This window comes from Sphaeramia orbicularis, chromosome 24, assembly GCF_902148855.1.
Source record: "Sphaeramia orbicularis chromosome 24, fSphaOr1.1, whole genome shotgun sequence".
Lineage (NCBI taxonomy): Eukaryota > Metazoa > Chordata > Actinopteri > Kurtiformes > Apogonidae > Sphaeramia > Sphaeramia orbicularis.
The window spans coordinates 16,847,461-16,872,230 of NC_043979.1; the positions used below are offsets into that span (position 1 = coordinate 16,847,461).

Sequence of the window (24,770 nt, forward strand, 5' to 3'; positions counted from 1 at the left end):
ACCACTGCATCCAGCGCATGCACAACATCATGTTTATGATATGTAGTAAATACATTTAGCATTTCTTAAAAGACCAAAGAAAACTGTAAAAGAAAAGCACATTACTGTAAAACACTCCAAAATCTTCTAGCTCTTCAAATCAAACTGATGACAGATTCATTCGGCCTCAGTATCCTGTCTGTGAGGACTTCATCCACATCACAGGCTAGTGTGTCCTTTTCCAGGCGATGGATGAAAAACCCTCTGTTGTGTCGGATCCAGCCTTGACAACGCTCCACACTTACATCACCCTAGGCCATCTCCACTGGTTCGAACAGATTTTCCCGGTATATGGGTTCAGTCCTAGACCTTCCACTGCCGTGCACAGAAACATTCTCCTACTGGGTTCAGAAAAGGGCTGTAGGGAGGAGGACATTTATGAAACTGGCTGACACTGAACCCTTCCTGTAGGTGGACAGTGTCCCAAACCACAACACAGACACAATCCTCTGCCTCTCAGGTTGTTTCCATCCATTGCTGGTGTCAGGTGCACTCTGAACTGGCTTGTACAGTTGGTTTGAAATACATGTGTTCAATTTAGAGACAGTCAGACAAAAAGCACCTGAAAAACACCATGTATGTAGAGCAAAAAGACAAGAAGCAAGAACCACACATCATCAGGACAAGTTAGAAGCAACTCTATAAAAAAGAGTTTATAGGAATTATTAAAATAGTGGAAGTCACCTTGGTCCTGTACGGTGGAGACATATTACAATAGTGATCTGTCTATGACAATACATCTATTTTTTATCCATTTTCACTCTATTTTCTGGAATATTGTCATCTAGTCTGTACTGTGACCTACGCAAAAATAAAACATACAACATTGTTACACTTTGTTACACAGTAACAAAGTGTACTTGACACCTGAATTTACATACAAGTATATTCACAAATTATTGTGTGTTTGCTTTCAAGCAGATGCAACATTAAGTGGAGATTGTTGGTTTGACCATAATACATAAAATAAATAGAAATGTGGGAATGGTGCAAATTTGTGACAACAGGCATAATGGTCAGTAGTAACAAAAAAAGTACAAAAATAGATTTCACCCACAAGATTAGTCATATCTGGACTTTTTTATTGTTGTAATTTACTGTATTTCATTGGTGTCATTTATGATTGCATGTAGCTTGATTTATAGAGACCAATGAATATTTGCACCCCCATTCATAAAGGAGCAAAAAATTAAAAAATAAACAACAGAAAAAATATACTAAGTGAGTAGCTCATAATGACAACAATTCAGTTTTATGTATTTTATGTCATCAACAGTCTGGAGTCTAATAGTTTTTCTTTCTTTTTTTATTATTTTCTACATTGTAGATTAATATTGAGGATATTATTATATATATGGAGTAATATTTTATTTTTCCTACGAAAACAAAACACAAAAACAATGTAGACAGTGTACAGGGGTTGGACAAAATAATGGAAACACCTTAAAACATCAACAAAATATAATTTAATATGGTGTAGGTCCGCCTTTTGCGGCAATTACAGCCTCAATTCTCCGAGGTATTGATTCATACAACTTGTGAATTGTTTCCAAAGGAATTTTAAGCCATTCTTCAGTTAGAATACCCTCCAACTCTTTTAGAGACGATGGCGGTGGAAATCGACGTCTTACTTGAATGTCTAAAACTGACCATAAATGCTCAATAATGTTGAGGTCTGGGGACTGTGCCGGCCATACGAGATGCTCAACTTCATTAGAATGTTCCTCATGCCATTCTTTAACAATTCTAGCTGTATGGATTGGGGCATTATCATCTTGAGGTGAAGGTGTTTCCATTATTTTGTCCAACCCCTGTACATCCCAACCAACACAAAGTTGCACATACAGTAGTCTACATCCTAAACACAAGACACACAAAACACCCCCTGAACCAATTCTGCTAAACTACAAGCACAATTACTGCTTTACCCTCAAACTGCAGTTCTAAAACACAGTTTTTTCAAAACACTACACACAATTCTCTGCATTTGGCACCATTTTCATGGAGAAAATCTCTCATTTTCACACGGAACACACTGCTATTCAGAATTCTCAAGTTAATTGCCCTACTGTGTACACTGACTAATCACATGGTAAAACTCCTTTGACACAGTTTTACAATTAGCAATCAGAGATTTAGCGTAAAAGGGGGACAGCTGAGCTCTTCTGTTTTGGATGTAGACTACTGTATGTGCAACTTTGTGTTGTTTGGGGTGTACACTGTGTAGACTGTTTTTGTGTTTCGTTTTTGTGGGAAAAATAAAATATTACAGAAATTGCTACCACATATCTGTGTGTTCTGAGTTTAAAATCAATAATGTAAAATATTATCCAACACACTCATGTATGTACTGTCTGTATTAAGTGTAACACTGAACAAAAAAAGGCCTAAGTCATTATGATAAATGGAGAGGAAGTGTTTTCCATTACATTGAGCACATCAGGGTGCAAATGGTTCTTCTAAATGTCTATCCATATGATGGTTTGTGTGTGTCATCTAAAAACAAAATACCATTTTGAGAAGAAATAACAGTTTTTTGAATGTAAAGTTTCATTTTGCAGGAGAATTGTGACGCACCACCCTCAGCGGTGCTAGTATTTATGTTAGTAGTTTTCGTTCATTTCCTGTTTTATTTTGGTGAGGGGCTTTGTTCGTCTGTGTGCACTGTGTCTGTCTTGTCTGCATCCTCCCTGATTCCCTGTTTGTCTGCACGGGGGGTTAATTACCTCTCCACCCTTTATATACCCTCCTCTCCTCGTGTCTGTTGTCAGTGCGTCTTTCATGTTTGTCAAGAACTGAACTCCTTCGACCTTCTCCTGTGCTGCTCGAAACATTTTGTAAGTTTTTGATTCCACAATTTGTGAAGAATTTTTGTTGTACTTTGAGTCCTTGAATAAGATTTTTGTGTTAGATTTTTGATACAACGTTTGTGAAGACTTTTTTATTTATATTTTTTAATTCCTCATTTGAGAAGATCTTTTTGTTAGTTTTTTGAGTTCACACTTGTGAAGAACTTTTTGTTAGTTTTTTGATTCCTCGACTGAGAAGATTTTTGTGTTAACTGTTTTTTGTAAAGATTCTTTGTCCCTTTCATTTGAGTAATAAATACTCAAACTAAATGCTCTGTGTCAGTCTCGTGCATTTGGGTCCATGCCTTGTGGTTTCGTAATAAGAATTGAGGGGTTTTGCCCACTGTGTGTGTGTGTTTTTTGATTTGTGTGTAGAGTTCTGAGAGTATGAGGTATGCTTTCAGAAAATGTGTGTAACCAATCGAGAAAAACTGTACTAATATCACTTGTTCAGCCTATTTCCACCTGCGCTATATCTCCTGTCTCCGTCCATCCCTCTCAACCAACAGTACTGCAGCTCTGGTCCACAGCCTGGTCACATCCTGTCTACACTACTGTATCTTCCTCTTGTTTGGCTTATCAGACAAATCCATTCATAAACTGCAACTGGTTCAAAACTCTGCTGCACGTATCATAACCAGAACCCCCTCCATGAGTCACATGACACCTGTCCTGGAACAACTCCACTGGCTTCCTGTTAAATTCCACATCATGTATAAAATCCTCCTTCTCACCTTCAGTGCCATAAACCACCTCACCCCTCAGTACCTCACTAACCTCCTCCACATAAACCTTCACACTCTTAGTTCATCTTCATCCATCCAACTCACCCTCCCACCTGCCCGCTTGACCACCATGGGGTCCAGAGCTTTCAGCCGTTCAGCCCCCCCGTCTCTGGAATGCCCTACCGGAACATATAAAAAATTCAGACTCTGTTACCACCTTCAAATCCCAGCTTAAAACGTATTTATTCAGACAGGCTGACTCTATTCCATAATTTCACTATTATCTGCTGCCATTTGTACCTATGTGTTTTATATATGTATGTGTGTAATTTTAATAGTGTTTTATTTTAATAACTTTGTATGGTCACCTTGAGTATCCTGAAAGGTGCCTATAAATAAAATGTATTATTATTATTATTATTATTATTATTATTATTATTATTATTATTATTATTATTATTATTATTATTATTATTATTTGCATTCTCATTCTTTTTTTTATATCCTCATTTTTACATTTTTATATCCTCATACAGAATCAAAAAATGAAAAAAGAAACAACAGAAAATATATACTAAGTGAGTAGCTCATAATTATAACAATTTAGTTTTATGTACAGTACAATCAACAGTCCGGACGTGATATATTTTGCAATTTTTCTGTCTTTTTTTATTATTTTCTACATTGTAGATTGATATTGAGGATATTACTATATATATAGAGTTATCAGAGCTAATGACGGCTACACTGGAGAATCTAAAATATAAAACATTCTGGTTTTTTTGACAAGTTTTTCTTTACTGCATAATGCCACATGTTCCTTCATAGGTTTGATTTCTGATGTAGAAAATAATTAAAACAAACAGAAAACACTGAATAAGAAGCTGTGTCCAGACTTAACCCTTTATCGGGCAAGTGACTATTTTTGGTCATTTCCACATATATTACAAGACAGTGAGAGCGACAGTTCTAGTGAGGACAGTAAGTCAACAATCTCAGGTCTAATGTGGTCTACAGGGTCTGTAAGGTCCACCTCTGCATGAACAGTGAGTGTACCTGCTTTGTTAGGTACCATGAAGTAATGGTACTAATGTAAGGAATGATGTTCAAAGGGAGAATGTGGATGTGGGCAGGGGTCTGGATCAGCACTTATGATGAAATGTTCTAAAAGTGATTATCTAATGTGTTTTTCTTGTATTTTTATATATATACTCATGGATTTTTTTTTTTTTTTTTAATTTTTTTTTGTTGCTATATATGGGCAAGTAACCAAATACAGTAACTTCATAAGCCCTTTATTAATTCACTCATAGAAATACTCTGAAATTCAAATTTTCAACCTTAGTTTGGAGGACATATTGGAGGACATAACAAGACTTTATTACTTTTGTGAATTTTTTCAAAATTTTTTATTGATATGTAGAAAATCAAGGTCAATGAAGTTACTATATTTGGCTCCTTACCTGTAATTGGCAAAAAAAAAAAAAATACAAGAAGTAAATCTAAAAAATACAAGAAAAACACATATAAGGTTAAAGGAATGTGTATTTTAGAACATTAGACCAATATAAGTGCTGATCCAGACCCCCGCCCACATCCACATTCTCCCTTTGAACATCATTCCTTACATTAGTACCATTACTGCATGGTACCTAACAAAGCAGGTCCACTCACTGTTCATGCAGAGGTGGACCTTACAGACCCTGTAGACCACATTGGACCTGAGACTGTTGACTCACTGTCCTCACTAGAACTGTTGTGTCCTTTGTAATGCACGCGGAAATGACCAAAAATAGTCATTTACTTGATAAAGGGTTAACCTTGATTTTCTACAAATTTTTTTTTAATTTTTTTATTTCACACAAGTAATAAAGTCATGTTATGTCCTCCAATGACACACTAAGGTTGAAATGTTGAATTTCAGAGTATTTCTATGAGTGAATTATAAAGGGTTAAAGGGTTTGATGATTTACATAACATAATGTCCAACACTGTGTTCTTTGACCCTTAGACTCAGACCCTGACTTCACAGTCCAGCCATGAAGACCTGAACAAATGGAGTGGAAAGCCAAACACTCCAACAGACAACACAAAGTCCACACAGACAGAGGGTGACCCACATACACAAGATGGAAAGACAAGAAAAGGAGACAGGGAGAGATGAGGCTGCATCCAATGCAGCACTTGAGGAAGACCAGCGATCAATAAGAAAAAAAAAAAAAAAACACGTGCAGTTGAGTTTACTGCCCTCAAATTCATGTTCAACCGTGCAGACATGAATGAATGAGTGAATTTAACTAGAGAAATAAATACATGTATAGTATTTACATTGCTATAAGACTGGACACTTTTCATCTACAAATGCTGATTTAGTGAAGTTTTACATGAATCCCCTATTTTTTAAAATTTTTTTTAACTTGTCTTGTCCAGCATCATAACAGCAGAATGGTAGTCTGTCTGCCTTTTGGTGCTGAATAAATTTGCTTTGCTGAAGAAAACTTCATAAAGTATATGAGGCTCCCCTTGATATTCTCCTGTTTTTATTATGAGTTTTGTTGAACCACATTTTGATGCCGGACCTGACATGAAGGAACAGGGGGAAAGAGAAGAAAGGGGAAGAAGAGAAGGAAAGAGTGAAGAGGGGAGAAAAAGGAAGAAGAAGGTGAAAAAGATCCCTCACAAGAAAATATCAACAATACAAACAGTAACAACCATGGTGATAATTATTAGTATATATACAGTACAGATCAGCGGTGGCTGCTCGTCTTTCAGACAGGGGAAGCTCTTTGTCGGCTTACATAAAAAAAAAAAAAAAAAAAAAAAAAAAAAGTCAAGTTATTTAAACATAAACTCATCCCTCCGTTCCTTTTTAATAAAATGGTCAGTGACCTTATCGTACCAAGTAAACAAGAAAATGTTGAAATTATGTTAAATTGAAACAAGGAAGTACAATGAGTGTGTTTTATTTACAGTACAAGAAATGAACCAGTCATTTTGTAGTGGTTTCTCTCTTGATTTCACAGCAGAATGTGCGACAGTATTAAACTGAACTGTGTCAGTGAAGGAGTAGATCTCAAAATAGCTGTCAATCAAACGGGATTCAGCCTTTCGACCAATCCTCCAATCAGCACGTGGGATTCTGGCGTCCAGCCCGGCCGAGCTCCGCCCACAGCTCCATTCACCCCCAGAGATGCTGAGTGTCTGGGGGCGGGACAACATCGTGGCATTTATCCAATTACCGTCCAGTTTTGAGGCAATGAAAAAAACTGTTCCACTCAGTCCCACTGAAGTGCATGGACGCTGAGCGTCTACGGACAAATGCACTGAGCAGAGATCGAATGAGAAAACAGCGACACAGGAATGTATGAGAAGTGAACAACACTGAGTCTGTTGATTTGTGATAAAGCTGATTCTGAACGAACTTGTCCGTGAGATGAACGTGTTCTAACACATTTGTACTCAATGAAATGTCAACACAACCGAACATATTTAACCATTTAATTTTCATAATTTTAGGGGAAGCTGAGCTTCACTTGCAGTCTATGAGAAATCACCTCTGGTACATATATACTAATAATATATATATTTATTTATACATACCTATTAAACACAAAAAAAGAGAAAAAAAAACACAACAAAAAACAACAAGATAAATAATATTGTCAACTCCTCTTTCCAATGCTCAGGGCTGATTAAGAGTTAATAGAATGTATACTAACAACACATTTCTCCGTCAAAAGGACATAGGAGACAGCAGGACACTGTTGGTGATCATTATAAATGGAACAATTACTAGAACCAGAACTGAGTAAACTAGGCAGAAAGACTAAGAGAAAACAAAAATCACAATAAAATAAAATAAGTAAGACAGTTTTTCACAGCTTTATTACCCCCCCCCAAAATAAATAAATAAATAAATAATTTTTTTTTTTAAAAATATACAATAAATAAATAAATAAATAAATAAATATTTTTAATGCATCTGTTGCATCATGTCATTTTCAATGAAGGAAATTATCTATTGTTAAAAAAAAAAAAAAAAAAAGAAAAAGCTAAAACTTGTACTTTTCTGGGTCTCAGAAGGATTTAACAAAAGAAATCCTGAACAGAAAATCACAAACAACGAATCCCCTATATTCTACATGTCCTGTATTGATACAATCCCTCCACTTTTGTGTCCTCTACAGGTTTGTATGACACCACTGTCACCTCACATCCACAGCTGAAGTGATTTGGGTAACTCTCTTCTGATAAACACCATGAACACAAACCAAATACCATCCATTCAAACGACGCAGTAAATGCACAAATGCACCATCTTGACGCATGCATCATCTCCGAGGGGTTGTGACTTTTAGGAACGCACTGTGCCTGCACAGAGCCATCCCATAGTCACTCACTTAGAGCTCATTTGATGAATCTTAAATGCAGTGGCACGTCTTGGGTTGAGGGGAGCCCAACCCTCGTTCACCATCTCCCTGACGACGCAGTAACCCGGGTCTGTCTGCGCCCTGAGGACCTCCTCTCCTCCACTTGCGCCTCCGCCGAGGACTTGAAGACATATGGGTCTGACAGCGGAGCGCGGAAGCAGCAGAAGACGATCTTTCCATTTAGTCTCCATCCCATGAAGACGGATCACTTCTGTTTCAGTCCTGTCGCTGATCCCGGTTCCAATGGACATCTACGCCTCCACTTTATCCCCGGTGCTGGACATTGGCACAGGATGCTTCCTACTAGTTGTTGGTGAGTTAAAAATCACAGATACCTTTTGTTTGTTTGTTTGTTTGTTTGTTTGTTTGTTTGTTTGTTTGTTTGTTTGTTTGTTTACATTACGTATTTCTTTACCCCCATTCTAATGCATGGCAAACTGAAAATGCGCATTTTACGCACGGCACGGTGCGCTATGACATTAAAAAAAAACAGACTGAAACACGAGCTTCCAGATTTTCCAGATGAATCATGTGCAAACTGTACCACATACATAACATCTACACTATATATGTTCTCATCTTACACTTTCTGACATCAAATTCGTGGTGAAATGTGCTTAATCTAAAGCAGGGGTGTCAAAGTCATGTTCTTTCAGTGGTCATATTCAGCCCAATTTGATCTCCAGTGAGCCAGACCAGTAAAATAATGACTTAATAACCTATAAATAATGACAAATCTAAGTTTTTCTTTTTTTTTAAGAACAAAAAATAAATAAATAAATTAATTAATTAATTAATTTCTGAAAATTTTTACATTTTACAAAAAAAAAAGATGTGAATAACCTGAAAAAAACAAACAGAAATTTCATTTGAAAAATTAGTGCAATTTTAACAATATTATGCCTCGACTTCTTATTCATACATGTACATTACACACAGTGTTACATAAACATTTGGTAACAGGCAGAATACTGTTAAAATTTTGGAGTTTGGAACTAAAATTTGAACAGTTTATACAATATTCCATCTTTTATTATTAACACAACTACAGATCACAGTGGATCCATAAATGCACAAAACATTTAGGAACAGGCAGAATATTATTAAAATTGCACATTTCAGGTTGTTCATCTTTGTTTTTATTTATGTATTTATTTGTATTTCATTGTGAAAGAACAGTTTTGTAAATGTAAATATTTTCACAGTGTAATATTATTTTTTTCACTTCAATTTTTTCCACATAATTTTTCACAAAGAAAATTTGTCGTTGTCATTATTTATGAGTTATTGTGTTGTTATTTTTACTGTAGATCACATTGGTCTGAACTAAAATGATTTGGACAACCTGGACTGTTCAGGTTAATTTTTGCACTTTCATCCTGTGGGCCGGAATGGAACCTTCAGCGGGCCAGATTTGGCCCCCGGGCCGCATGTTTGACACCTGTGCTATAAATAATGACAACTCCAAATGTTTTAGGGCAAAAAATAACATTAAATGATGAAACTATTTCTATCCAAAACAAAAAAGATGTGAATAACTGGGAAAAAAATGAAATTTCTGAAGAAAAATAAGTACAATTTGATCAATATTCTGCCTCAACTTATGATTTCTACATGTGCATTACAGATCAGATCTACCAAAGCACAAAACACGCAGAATGTTGTTAAAATTGCACTTATTTTTCTTTAGACATTTCAGGTTGTTCATATTTGTTCAGGTTATTGACATTTTATTGTTAAAGGATTTCACAATTTAATGTTCTTGTAATAAATCAAAGAGAAAAAATTGGTGTTACCATTATTTAGAGCAGGGGTGTCAAACATGCGGCCCAGGGGCCAAATGCAGCTCGCCAAAGGGTCCAGTTCGGCCCATGGGATGTTACTGACAAATGCAAAAATTCCACAGTCTTGAACTGAATTAAGCAAAAAAAAAAAAATTCGCTTGAATTAAGGAAAAAATCTTGAATTAAGCCAAAAAAAAAAATCTTCAATTAAGTAAAAAAAAAAAAAAAATCTTGAATTAAGCAAAAAAAAAAAAATAGAATAATGATAAAAGAATGTCAAAAAAAATTTCATACAGTTTGTTTTTAATTCTTTTACACTTTTTTCTATTTCATCAACTTGAGCCGTAAATAAAAATACCAAATACTCAATAACTGTCACATTTTTTAACCCTTTAAATGCCGTGTTTATATTGTAAACAAACCATTTTTTTGGATGAAAAAAACACACAAAATTTTTTTTTTTCAATATACTACATAAAAAGTGGATCACATATTATTTGATTTTTGCGCCTGGCATATGTCAGTGATTAACAGCAACATCGGTTAATTTGAATTAATATTTTTGACGCTAGGTCAAATGTACAAAAATATTAGCATCTGTCACCAAGTGTGCGTAAAATGCACACCTACAAATCAAACTATTAAATATTATATATGGATTTATTTTTCTGCACTAATTTGATTTTATTTTTGTAAATCCAGGTCAGCCCTAATCATACATATCAAATGGAAGAAATAGTGCGTTTTAGACACACTTGGGAGACAGATGCTAGTCTGGTAATTTTCTTTTGTTTACAATGTGCAAATTCTAGTTGCAAAAATGAACAACTTTTGAATTCTAACCTTATTTAAATTGTGAAAAATAATATGAAGTTTTTTTTAACACAAAGTGCACAGTGTGCCTAAAAGGTGCACCCGGATACCGGAGGGTTAAGAATGATGGGGTTAAATTGTAAACACACGATGAAAACACTGTCATCCCAAATAACAAAGAGGCATGAGAGTATAGTCTACATGACCCTGAGGCTGCATGAAAACCTACATTAGATATGACATTATGGTATGTAGCATAATCGAATTAAGATACCGCAACCGTCCTCTTGACCTTTTACCCTCATGAATACCACAAATCAAAACACACTTAAAGAGGAGCATGTTAAATGATGTATGAATGTTGAAGTCGGATGGAACTGGTGTAAACACAGGAGCCCGATGCTTCCATGTGTTTCTTTATGGCGGGTAAAGAAGCGAAGCAGTAGCGGATATCCCTCCTGGTATTGATATTCACCTCACATCTTCAACCTCTGTGTCTGTCTCTTTCCATTAAGAGCAAATCCCTTCAGTTTGTGGATGATTCTGTCTTATTGGGGCTCTATTGATATGATCTCACCGCACTGCGCTCCTGTTGGATGTGTTTTATTTGTACAGTGTGATGTAACGCCCAGGGTGATGTAAGACGTGCATTGAAATTTTATTAGTGACAATAAGTTAAAGTAAGAGAAGAGAGAACAGTTGTGTGACACCGTAACAGTACAGTTACATTGCGTTTCGGACAAAAAGACACTTTTGTTGTTGTTGGGTTTTTTTATGTAACGGTCTGTCTGAGGCAGTGACATCATGTGACAGATGACAGATGGATACTGTCACGCTATATGTTACATGCCTTGTTTCATCCTCAGTGAGTGTATTTTTGTTGTGATAGCCTCCATGGATTATCAAAGTTGTTTTGAGACTAATTCAGTGATATCCAGAAGCTGACTGAAAAAGTAGTTTTCTTTTTTTTTTTTTTTTTATTTGGATCTCCGTTAGCTTTGGCTTAGGCCAGGTTTGTCAAACTAATTTTAGTTCAGGGGCCACATTAAGCCAAATTTGATCTGAAGTGGGCCGGACCAGTGAAATAATAACATAATACCATATAAATAATGTCAACTCCAAACTTTTCTCTATGTTTTAGAGCAAAAAAGGTAAAATTATTTGATGAAAATGTTTACTTTTACTAGCTATCCTTTAAAACACTGTGCATAACATGAACAAATGAAAATTTCTTTAGAAAATTAAGTGCAATTTTAATAATATTATGTCTCAGTTTATCATTTACACATGTAAATTACAATGTACAAATCACAGTGGATCAACAAATACACAAAACATTTAATAACAGGCAGAATACTGTAAAAATTACACTTCATACATTTCAAAATGTTCCTTTTTGTTGAGGTTGTTTGTGTTTTTGGGAAAATTTAGTTTGTTTTAGTATAAATACAGTAAAATGACATGAAAATGTTTATATTTACAAAGGGAAGAATTTGGAGTTGTGAGTATTTATAGGTTATTATGATACTATTTTACTGATTCGACCCACTGGAGATTTAAGTGGTGTGTTTGTGGAACCTGAACTAACAGGATTAAAATCTTCAGTGTAATTTTTGCATTTCACAAATTCATCCCAGGGGCCAGACTGGACCCTTTGGCGGGCCGGATTTGGCCCCCGGGTCGCATGTTTGACACCTGTGGCTCAGGCCATCACTATTCTTCCTGGAGTATGCACTGTAAAAAAAATCCTGTTGTTTTTACAGAAAAAAACTGGCAGCTGTGGTTTCCAGAACAATACTGTAAAAAACACATCCAACTGTAAACATATTTACAGAGTAACATGTAGATTTAACATTTTAAACATGTAGATTTAACATTTTAAACATGTAGATTTAACTGGTAAATAGACTGCACTTATTTAGCACATTTTCCCCGCCTTCATGGTGTCCAAAGCACTTTCCAAATCCACCAGGTCCAACTGGGAGCAGTTTAGGGTTCAGTGTCTGCCATGGACACTTTGACATATGGACAGTCGGAGCCAGGATTCGAACCACCAACCCTTTAGTTATTGGACGAGCTGCTCTACCAACTCTACCAACCCATTAATTTACAAATTTAATTAAAATGTTACATTGTTAAATGTTTACTTTTTATAACTTAAAAAAAAAAGAAAAATGAAAAAGTAAATACGCTATTATTTCAACATTATGTTCTTGCAATTTATAGCGATATACATACAAATACATCATTTCTACATACAAATCTGGTTTTGTTCACATACTCTGCCTGTAAGAACTACAGCTATATTTGATTTAATCGTTAACACAAAAATCTTTTCAAATAAACAGCTTTGCATTGTATTGTCACTTACAGGTTTTTTATGTTGGAATTTTACAACTTTTTGGTGTTAATTCCACAGTCATTTTTTACAGTGTGGAGAAAATTTGTTTCTTTATTCATCAGTCAAAAAGAATGGATTTGCATCCAAAAAAAGAGATTTGAGAGCAAAAGACATTAAGTGGCAATAAAAAAAAAAGATAATTTTGCTTATAAATTTTTTTTTTTTTTCGATTGCCACTTTCTGTCTTTTGCTCTCAAATCTCTTTTTTTGGTTGCAGATCTATTCTTTTTGATTGATGAATAAAGAAACAAATGTCTCTCCATATTGGAGTCCACACCCAACACAATTGTCTTTATACTGCAAGACACAAATGACCAAAAACACTCACACACAAAACATAACAACACAAACAACAACTAAAAACCATTCATCACAATTACAAAACAAAAACAACATACATGTTATACAGGACCTACTTCAATTTACAGTACCTCCCAAAAAGTAGTTTTTGGCATACTTTGTAAATAGTCAGATATATTTCACAGTTATATATCAATGTAATGTCAATCAACTAAACATTAGCAGACACCGAGCATTGTTTTGCAAATAAATACTCTTTCAGTAATCCTTTAAATCTGTATTTGTTATTTTCTTGAATGATTCATCACCATGGCTCTATACATTACAGTACTTTTCATTAGATCTGTTTTCACTTTAGGTGGAGTACATCTACCTTCTGTAGCATGCCTTGTGTTATATAGATGTTCAGTCGAACTGAAGGACAGACACTTATGTAATACCCTTGGCAGTTTAGTCATCGCTATTTTCCTAATAAAAGCAAGTAATGAGGCAATACATCTGTTGTATTCAAGAATTTCATTGGAGCATAAGAATTCAGTTTTTATTGTTCATGCACAAAGGATGAGTATTTTATTTAACCCATGAAGACCCAAACACCCACCATCCACCAAAATCTTCTACTGATATAAACTGTTTAATCCCTGCTGATCCACAAACCCATGTAAATAATTGGTGTAAAATACAGTTTGTCATCTTTTTATGGTCATCAGATATGACCCATTTGGATGTTCAGAGGCTCCGTTGTTACCGTGGAAACACCGTCATCTTCTACAGCATTGACTCACCAGTAAAACCCATTGAGTTGGATCAATGACAGTGGATGGAGACACTTAGTTTATGTTCAGTTAATGATTGATTTAGCTGAAAAAATCACGTTTTCTTCAATTTTCTGTATTTCTGATTTAAAAATCCTCAACTTTACTCTGAACTTTTATAAACATCTACATAATCAGTGCATAAAATGTTGGAAAATACATGATTTTCACTGAAAAAAGCACAAAATGCAGAAGATATAATATTCCAATAAATGGTGATAAACCACTTAAAGACGGTTAAATATAGAGACAAATTCATTTGGGAACTGCCACAAATATCACACTGGGTCCTTATGGGTTAAGTTGAAAAAGCATGTGAATCTAAACAGTTTCATCCTGACATTTACATTACCATGCACCCTTGACACAAGACAAAATAATAATAATAATAAAAAAACCCTCTTTGATTGGACAAAAAGTCCAACCAAAGAGTGTGTGAACCACAAGTGTACATGTACACTGTTGCCCTGTTATAATGCGTTGCTCTTGAATTAAGAAAGATTTTTGCTTAAAATACGGAGAAAACATTCGTTGCATATGTGGCAAAACATCAGTTGCTCATGTTGCACATTATTTGAGCTCATTTCTAGATCATTTGTGCTCAAAATAAGCTCCAAATTCTGAATTAGAAAAAGGAAGATATATGTTCTAAAAACATGTTGACATTCTTGCGCTGCCAAGATATTTTGTCTATCAGCACTTAAAACTAGAGAAAAAAAAAAAAAAAGATTAATATTCCCAAAATAAGTAAATTTCCCTTTCTTGAAAATCACTTTTTGCAGTGCATAAATTTGGAATAAAATATTTTTGCTATTTTTGCCTCTTCTCATGAAAGGATTGTGATAATGTGATTTATTCTTAATGGATAAAGTGTAACTGGGACTATGTAGTTATGGCACATGCTCAAAGATTATTACTGATATGAACAAAAAAAGGGAAGTGTCTGAAGAGAAAATTAAATAATATTATAACAAATAGTGATAAATCGCTAAAGAAAGGTTCAGTCTAGAAAAAAAAATCATTTGGGAACTGCCACAAAAGTAACACTGGGTCTTTATGGGTTAAATGTGACTTCTGTCAGTTCTGAGTATGAACTGAATGTGACCCTGAAGTGACCCGCATGTACAAAAGAGGTCCTGACATAATACGTGACCACGCAGGCACATGCTATGTTTATGGAAGTAACACTCGTAGGATGCAGAATAGTGACGTTTGTCGCATTTCCACGAAGTAAAGGTCGGATAAATGCGACCTGGCTGTTCAGACTGAAGTCACACTGCAAAATATCAGATATGGATCAGATTTAGGATGACATATGGAAGTTTCCTGGGTCAGATTGGAAAAAATCAGATTTGTGCTGTTCAAACTGTCTTCAACAGATCAGATACAGGTCACATATGGGTAAAAAAAATCGGAGGTGGTCCACATTTGCCTGCAGTCTGAACGTAGCCTACGCTGGCAAAAATCCAAATCTTACCAAGTGTGTTTTTCTCATTTCTAGTCAAAATATCTCATCACACTTAAACTAGAAAAGCACTTGGAGAGCGCAGACCTCCGCCAAGGCAGAACAGTCCCCCCCCCCCCCCCCCCCCCCGTCACCACCAAAATTTAATCATTCGTTCCTTGTGCCAGTATCAACATTTCTTTAAAATTTCATCCAAATCCGTCCATAACTTTTTGAGTTATCTTGCAAACAGACAAAAGAAACAAACCCCAATGAAAACATAACCTCTGCTGTAACACTTGGCGGAGGTAATAAGACATAAACACTGAAAGAAAACTGCAGACACAGTTTTAACTAAGAGCAGCAGGTAATTATACTAAAGGTTGACATATTGTGTCTGAATAGACCTTACACTTCATCTATCCATGTGTGTCTTAAGTCTCTACTCAGTTCCAAATGATGTCCTGCATTTTTCAGCTAAACTTGATGAGCTCCAGGAGCAAGAACTGTGTGACGTATGACACAAGAAGTACATGCACTGCAAAAATCTAAATCTTACCAAGTGTTTTGTGGATTTCTAGTTAAAATATATCATCACAATTAAAATAAGACATAATGACAGAAAGATCAACTTTTCAGTGAGATATAAGAACTTATTTTTAGACAATAGATCTTGAAAATCTTATTTCAAGAAACCTTACCAAGATCATTTTCACTTGTTCCACTGGCAGATTAAGAAAAAATCTTGAATTAAGTAAAAAAAAAAAACTGCCAATGGAACAAGTGAAAATTATCTTGGTAAGATTTCTTGAAATAAGATTTTCAAGATCTATTGTCTAAAAATAAGTTCTTATATCTCACTGAAAAGTTACTCTTTAGGTGATTATGTCTTATTTTAAATGTGATGAGATATTTTAAAGGGCGACGTGGTGGTGCAGTGGATAGCACTCGTGCCTCAAAGAAGAAGGTCCTGGGTTCAATTCCAACACCAGTTGATGGGGGTGGGACCTTCCTGTGTGGAGTTTGCATGTTCTCCCCATGTCTGCGTGGGTTCTCTCCGGGTACTCCAGCTTCCTCCCACCATCCAAAGACATGCACTGATAGGTTAATTGGTTAATCTAAATTGCCCATAGGTGTGAATGTGAGAGTGATTGTTTGTCTCTATATGTTCAGCCCTGCGATGAACTGGCGAAATGTCCAGGGTGTACCCCACCTTCGCCCCTATGTAGCTGGGATAGGCTCCAAGCGACCCCCGTGACCCTAGTGAGGATAAAGCGGGTTCAGAAAATGAATGAATGAGATATTTTGATGAGAAATGAGAAAAATACACTTGGTAAGATTTTATTTTTTGCAGTGTGTAAGTGATTCCTACTGCATGCTTTTCTTTCTTAGGTCAGTTTAGACAAAATATACATGCTGTTTTTTTTTTTTACATTATTTACCTTATTATTTAAGGCCACAAGTGACCAGGGATCTTTAATAAACTTATGCTAAAAAACATCCGATTGTGAATTCTCTTTGAAGAAATAAAGGCAACGTTTGCATGTGTAAGAAGTAAAAGAGTATATGTAAGCCTTTGGTTGGACGTCAGCCCTCTTATGCTGTTGCAGTGTTTACGCTGCTAGTGTTTACACTTTCAGAGTGGTTCCACAGGGATGATCCGGCCATTCATTGGAATAATGCCTCACATGCGTCACATTCCTTTGCCACAAAGTGCATAAACACGCACTAGAAGGTGGGTAGACAGAGCTGTTGCACATGAATGCATACTGCACACATATAAATGGTCATTATACAGAATCACACCACATGTAGTCAGAGTGAATAGTTAGTCAGTGGGTTTAGCTGAATGACTGATAGCTCTAATACTGCTTTTAAAAGTTCAACCATTTACCTGCAATGAAAAACTAACTGATCATCTATTTGTATATTTTTGTTTTCATATTATTTCATATTTGTTACTTGGCAGCATCCTCATGTTCCCAGGTTCTAATCCTGGCCCTGACCCAGGGAACATTGGACGCTTTGTCATGTTCTCATTATGTGCCATATACATCTGCAGAACACAGGACCCTGGGAACACAGGAGGCCCATTCTGTCACAAATGGGCCAAATCTCCAGTCCAATAACAAAAAAAACCTCATCTAAAAAAAGCATGTAGCTGTGTGGCAGACCCGAGGCTGACCTGGGCCTGGCTGGAGGGGTGATGTTTCCTATACATGGTCTAGGACCAGCTGGGTCTCCCCTAGGAGGTGCTGGGGGGACTCGCCAGAGACACTGGGAGGTCTGGACATCTGTGTGTTCCCTGTTGCTACTGAAACTGGACGGGGCTCAGAGGATGGAGGGTTGGATTTATTTATGCAAATGAATGTTTAGTAAGAGTCCTCTATTAAGTAGGCTACAGAAACTTCAAGAATATGTGACATAAAATCGATTAAAAAATTCTGTCCTTTACAGGACCCCCAGTCTATGGAATAAGTTACCTTTATACATCAAATGCACTAAAAGCTTATATTCATTTAAAACAACACTCAAACAGGAACCACTAAAGGAAATACAGGAATGCAAATAATTGTTTTGACTCTTGCAATCCACGTTGGTGAAAAGATAAAAGTTTAAATGTTTTGTGGAGTATCTGTTGAGATGAAATGTTCAGGTGGCTGAAGAGAACAACGAACTGTAAACTTGTTTTGATTTATGTCTGTATTTTATAACCAGAAGTGATTTCTCACAGACTGCAAGGGAAGCTCGGCTTCCCCAAAAATTACAAAAATTAAATGGTTAAATATGTGCGGTTGTGTTGACATTTCACTGACTACAAATGTGTTAGAACACGTTCATCTCACAGACGAGTTTGTTCAGAATCAGCTTTATCACAAATCAACAGACTCGATGTTGTTCACTTCTCATACATTCCTGTGTCGCTGTTTTCTCATTCGATCTCTGCTCAGTGCATTTGTCCGTAGACGCTCAGCGTCCATTCACTTCAATGGGACTGAGTGGAACAGTTTTTTTCATTGCCTCAAAACTGGACGGTAATTGGATAAATGCCACAATGTTGTCCCGCCCCTGGACACTCAGCGTCTCTGGGGGTGAATAGAGCTGTGGGCGGAGCTCGGCCAGGCTGGACGCCAGGCTTCCATGTGCTGATTGGAGGATCAGTCGAAAGGCTGAATCCAGTTTGATTGACAGTTAGTTTGAGATCTACTCCTTCACTTGACAGTTTAATACCGTTGTGCATTCTGCTGTGAAATGGAGAGAGAGACCACTACGAAATGACTTGTTCATTTCTTGCACTGTAAATGAAACACACTCATTGGACTTCCTTGTTTCAATTTAACATAATTTCAATGTTTTCTTGTTTACTTGGTACAATAAGGTCACTGACCATTTTATTAAAAAGGAACGGAGGGACAAATTTATGTTTAAATAACTTGACATTTTTTTGTATGTAAGCCGACAATGAGCTTCCCCTGTCTGAAAGATGAGCAGCCGCCACTGTTTAGAACTGGATTTGTATTTACAGACCCCAGGAAGAGTAGATACCACTATGGTGGAAGCTAATGGGGATCTGTATAAACAATAAACAATAATAATTTATAGGGAACTTTACAGTAGTGATTCTCAACTGGTGGGTTGTGACCCAAAAGTAGGTCACAAACCCACTTTTGCAAACCCACTGAAAGTGGGTTTGTGTGCCTTATAATACTGTTAAGAAACACTAGTTGCACTTTATTAATTGAACTCATTTTGCAGGAAAACTCCAAGTGTGTTAAAAATAGCTGTTACTGAAATGTTCTGATTGTTTTGTCAGCTTTATGATTACTGCTTGAATAAGTGACTGACTGCACTTCTCTTTTTTTTTCCTCTTTTTTTTCTTTCTTCTTCACTTGTCATTTTTAACTGAGTACACTTTTTAGTTTTGCTTAAAATGTACCCAATTTAGCGTCAAAGGCAATACTTCCCTCTTTAGCATGGTCATTTTGGTTTATCATTAAACTTGTCTTTTGTGTTTTCACACTGTGATATTCTGTATTATCTCACACCACCTTTTCATTAAATACATTTGGAAGTTGAACTTTTATCAATTTGGGTCATGGTTTGTGATTTAGGGGTGACAATGGGTCCCAAAGCCAGACCAGTTGAGAACCATTGCTTTATATGTTTGTTTGTTTTTCCACTTCTTTGTATATAACCTTTATGTCATAACTGCAGTTACTGATCTAAGACAAGGACTGGTTTTAGCCATAGTGCTACATTTTAGGTCAGACTGAATGGTAGAATAGTAACTGTGTTCAAAAGACTGAAATCAGTGAAACTCTTTGAGACAAATAAATACTGTATCTGTAAAATATCTTAAATCGTCCTGAAACAGTAGCAATTGAAACCATTCACCATGTTTTCATATTCATGAGACAGAAATATTTTGGGTGCTTAAGAGATAATAGATGGATTTGAGTTCATTTCATTTGCATATTTCTATGCCTTTTAAATTCACTGTTTGGCTCCATGACAGCAGTTTGTACCGATCCAGGAGTTAATTACTTATAGATCCAGTGTTGTCAGGTCCAGTTACTTCTACATGTTGATAGAACTGAACTGTGTGTAAGATTTGCAGTAAAGGCTAAAACCAGAACTAAAGCCAAAGCTCAGTTCACCATCAGAGCAGAATGGATTTAGTCAGATCTGAAAGTGTGCATTGGTCGTGTCCACTTACACAAGGCGTCCTTCTATTTATAAAAACCGACGTGTTTGTATTGCCTACACAAGTGATAGAAAAGTAGAGTAAAAATCCAATAATCAAATAAACTCAGTGCTGATGTCATTATTAAGGCTTTTTTTTTTTTTTTTTTTTTTTACCTTTATTTAAGTAACACCAAGTGACAAGGAAACTTATGTTCAATAATATACAATATTTACATTAAGTCATCATAATGTGGGGGGAGGGAGGGGGTTGGGGGTTAGGATATAGGCTGTAGCATGTAATGTACAAAAGAAACAAAATGTCTGACTGACCAGGTACAGATCAGTGTCCTGGTTTAGTTGTGTAAATGTTTTGTGTATGGTGAATGTTGTGATGTGGGATTCTCAAAAAGTCAGGGGTATGACAAAAGATAATCATTATTCAACTGAAAATAAATGAGAAAAAGAGAAAAGAAAAAAAGAGAGAGAGAAAGTCATATATATATATATATATGTATACAGTACAGGCCAAAAGTTTGGACACACCTTCTCATTCTTCGCATTTTCTTTATTTTCATGACTATTTACATTGTAGATTCTCACTGAAGGCATCAAAACTATGAATGAACACATGTGGAATTATGTACTTAACAAAAAAGTGTGAAATAACTGAAAACATCTCTTATATTCTAGTTTCTTCAAAGTAGCCACCCTTAGCTCTGATGACTGCCTTGCACACCCTTGGCATTCTCTTGATGAGCATCAAGAGGTCGTCACCTGAAATGGTTTTCACTTCATAGCTGTGCCTTGTCAGGGTTACTTAGTGGAATTTCTTGCCTTATTGATGGGGTTGGGACCATCAGTTGTGTTGTGCAGAAGTCAGGTTGATGCACAGCTGACAGCCCTATTGGACAACTGTTAGAATGCATATTATGGCGAGAACCAATCAGCTAAATAAAGACAAACGAGTGGCCATCATTACTTTAAGAAATGAAGGTCAGTCAGTCTAGAAAATTTCAAAAACTTTGAATGTGTCCCCAAGTGCAGTCGCAAAAACCATCAAGCGCTCCAACGAAACTGGCTCACATGAGGACCGCCTCAGGAAAGGAAGACCAAGAGTCACCTCTGATGCTGAAGATAAGTTCATCTGAGTCACCAGCCTCAGAAATCGCAAATTAACAGCAGCTCAGATTAGAGACCAGATGAATACCACACAGAGCTCTAGCAGCAGACACATCTCTACAACAACTGTTAAGAGGAGACTGCGTGAATCAGGCCTTCATGGTCAAATAGCTGCTAGGAAACCACTGCTAAGGAGAGGCAACAAACAGAAGAGATTTATTTGGGCCAAGAAACCCAAGGAATGGACATTAGACCAGTGGAAATCTGTGCTTTGGTCTGATGAGTCCAAATTTGAGATCTTTGGATCCAACCGCCGTGTCTTTGTGCGATGCAGAAAAGGTGAACGGATGGATGCTACATGCCTGGTTCCCACCGTGAAGCACGGAGGGGGAGGTGTGATGGTGTGGGGGTGCTTTGCTGGTGACGCTGTTGGGGATTTATTCAAGATTGAAGGCAACCTGAAGCAGCATGGCTACCACAGCATCCTGAAGTGACATGCCATTCCATCCGGTTTGCATTTAGTTGGACCATCATTTATGTTTCAACAGGACAATGACCCCAAACACACCTCCAGGCTGTGTGAGGGATATTTGACCAAGAAGGAGAGTGATGGAGTGCTGCGCCAGATGACCTGGCCTCCACAGTCACCGGACCTGAACCCAATCGAGATGGTTTGGGGTGAGCTGGACCGCAGAGTGAAGGCAAAAGGGCCAACAAGTGCTAAGCATCTCTGGGAACTTCTTCAAGACTGTTAGGAAACCATTTCAGGTGACTACCTCTTGATGCTCATCAAGAGAATGGCAAGAGTGTGCAAAGCAGTCATCAGAGCTAAGGGTGGCTACTTTGAAGAAACTAAAATATAAGAGATGTTTTCAGTTATTTCACACTTTTTTGTTAAGTACATAATTCCACATGTGTTCATTCATAGTTTTGATTCCTTCAGTGAGAATCTACAATGTAAATAGTCATGAAAATAAAGAAAATGCAAAGAATGAGAAGGTGTGTCCAAGCTTTTGGCCTGTACTGTATATATTTATTTATTTATTTATTTATTTATTTATTTATTTATACAGTTGCAGGGAAAAAATATTAGACCATCAAAAGTCATCAAAAACAAAGGTTACACTGGAAAAAAATCCAAATCTTACCAAGTGTATTTTTCTCATTTCTAGTCAAAATATCTCATCACACTTAAAATTAGGGCTGTGTTTTGGCCCAGAATTTGGCGATGCGATACAAATCACATTACTAAGATCACAATACGATATATCACATATCATGATACTGTTAAAAAGACAATTTTTTGTTTTTTTCTTTTTTTAAAATGTTTATTTCCTTGAAAAACTGAATTACACCAGAAATATGTACAAATACTAAACACAATTTTATTTGATCAGAACAGAATCTAACGTTATATCACAAAATGTTCCTGTGTTAAAACTTAAATTCTGTTTTACAGACGTTACAGTTTAAGATCCTGTTCAAATGTTCATATTCTATTAGTTCAGAACTAACACCAGAACATTATTTTTGTGCGATCCAAAACAAAGGAATGAACATCTGCCTCTCAGACAGTAAAAAGTGCTTTTTGGATGTTTCAAATAGCCATTATTTAATAAAACAGTGTTAAATAATTCATTCATTCATTCATTCATTCATTTTCTGAACCCGCTTTATCCTCACTAGGGTCACGGGGGTCGCTTGGAACCTATCCAAGCTACACAGGGGCGAAGGCGGGGTACACCCTGGACAAGTCGCCAGTTCATCGCAGGGTGTTAAATAATAATAAATAAAATATAAACAATAAAGAAAAACAAAAATGAACCTCCACCATATCTGCATTTGAATAAATACTTAAAAATATTGATACAGTACTTTTTTAATATCAGTACAGTATTGTGAAATGAAATATCACGATATATTGCAGAACCGATATTTTCTAACACCCCTACTTAAAATAAGACATAATCACATAAAGAGTAACTTTTCATGAGATATAAGAATTTATTTTTAGACAATAGATCTTGAAAATCTTATTTCAAGAAATCTTACCAAGATAATTTTCACTTGTTCCATTGGCAGATTTTGTGGCTTAATTCAAGCTAAAAAAAAAATCTCTGTCTAAAAATGTCTAAAAAATGGACTAAAAATAAGTTCTTATACCTCACTGAAAAGCTACTCTTTAGATGATTATGTCTTATTTTAAGTGTGATGAGATATTTTGACTAGAAATGAGAAAAATACAGTTGGTAAGATTTGGATTTTTGCAGTGTATGCAATCAAGTCTTATCTCCTGTGTGTATCATGTGACTAAAACACAGAAAAGAAAACACGGAATGCCTAAAAGCACTGTTTTTATCAGTACAATGCCATAGCTATTGATGCAAGAACTGAAGTGATTTTGGTTATTATGAAGAAAAACATGGAAAATATCTAGATATCAGCGCTGAACATACAAATGAGTCGTTTATTAAATCAGGATTTTTTTTTAAGTATAAAGAATTGGCTGAATTAAGGACATTGTTGATTGTGTTTAGAGCGAGAAACGGACTTTTACCTGTAAATTTGCAGAGATGATTTGTTTCAGTATCACAGGATGAAGAACATAGAAGGAGGTTTAATTTTAAACAGTAAAGGGTTTGGACTAATGTGAAGAAAATGTGTATTTCTGTTGTGGGTGTCAGGATGTGGAATTCTTTGGTAATGGAAGAGAAGAGCTGTACAAATATTTTTCAGTTTAAAAGGCTGTATAAGGAAAGGATAGAGAAGCTTTATAAAAGCATGTAATGAACTAATTTTACTTATGGATTTTGGATTTGTTTTATTTTAGTTGACTATCATGTAAACTATTTATTGTAATAGCTGTAATGGCAACATATCTGACGTAAGCAGATGTTTGAAGAAGGGGGCAGGTATTGTATCACTTGATTTGTATTTGATGATTTGTAATGTGGATTACATTTTTATTGTTTTTACTTTAGTTTATTATTTCAGTTATATTGTATTTTTTAATTTTTTCTTTTTTTTTTTTTTCTTTTTTTTTATGTATTGTTCATTTCGGGGGAGGTATTCATATAAGCCTTCTTTTTGGCTTCTAACCTCTCCTGCACAATTTTGTTACTTGTTTGAATGTTGTTGTTTTTTCCATTGCTGTTTTTATTTTTTGCAAATAAACTAAAAATTAATTAAATTGTAAGTTTTCTTCATCCTGCTCGTTTCCAATCATTTAGATTGGAACAAACAAACAAACAAACAAACAAATAAATAAATCTCTGGTTCACTTTTTGAACTGGATTACTGAAAAATAAATAAAGAAATAAAAAGAAATTAAATTCCTATGAGCTATTTTTGTTGTTATCATAATA

At 35.8% G+C, this 24,770-nt stretch overlaps 1 protein-coding gene across 1 annotated transcript in view; it reads left to right on the top strand.

Moving 5' to 3' along the window:
- The first annotated feature begins 8,125 nt into the window (after positions 1-8,125).
- Positions 8,126-24,770, top strand: part of opn8b (opsin 8, group member b) — a 67,579-nt gene continuing 50,934 nt past the window's right edge. Inside the window, exon 1 of the mRNA XM_030127906.1 lies at positions 8,126-8,356. Within this exon, the coding sequence (XP_029983766.1) occupies positions 8,287-8,356 (70 nt within the window). The 5' untranslated portion in view covers positions 8,126-8,286. The remainder of the gene's footprint in view (positions 8,357-24,770) is intronic.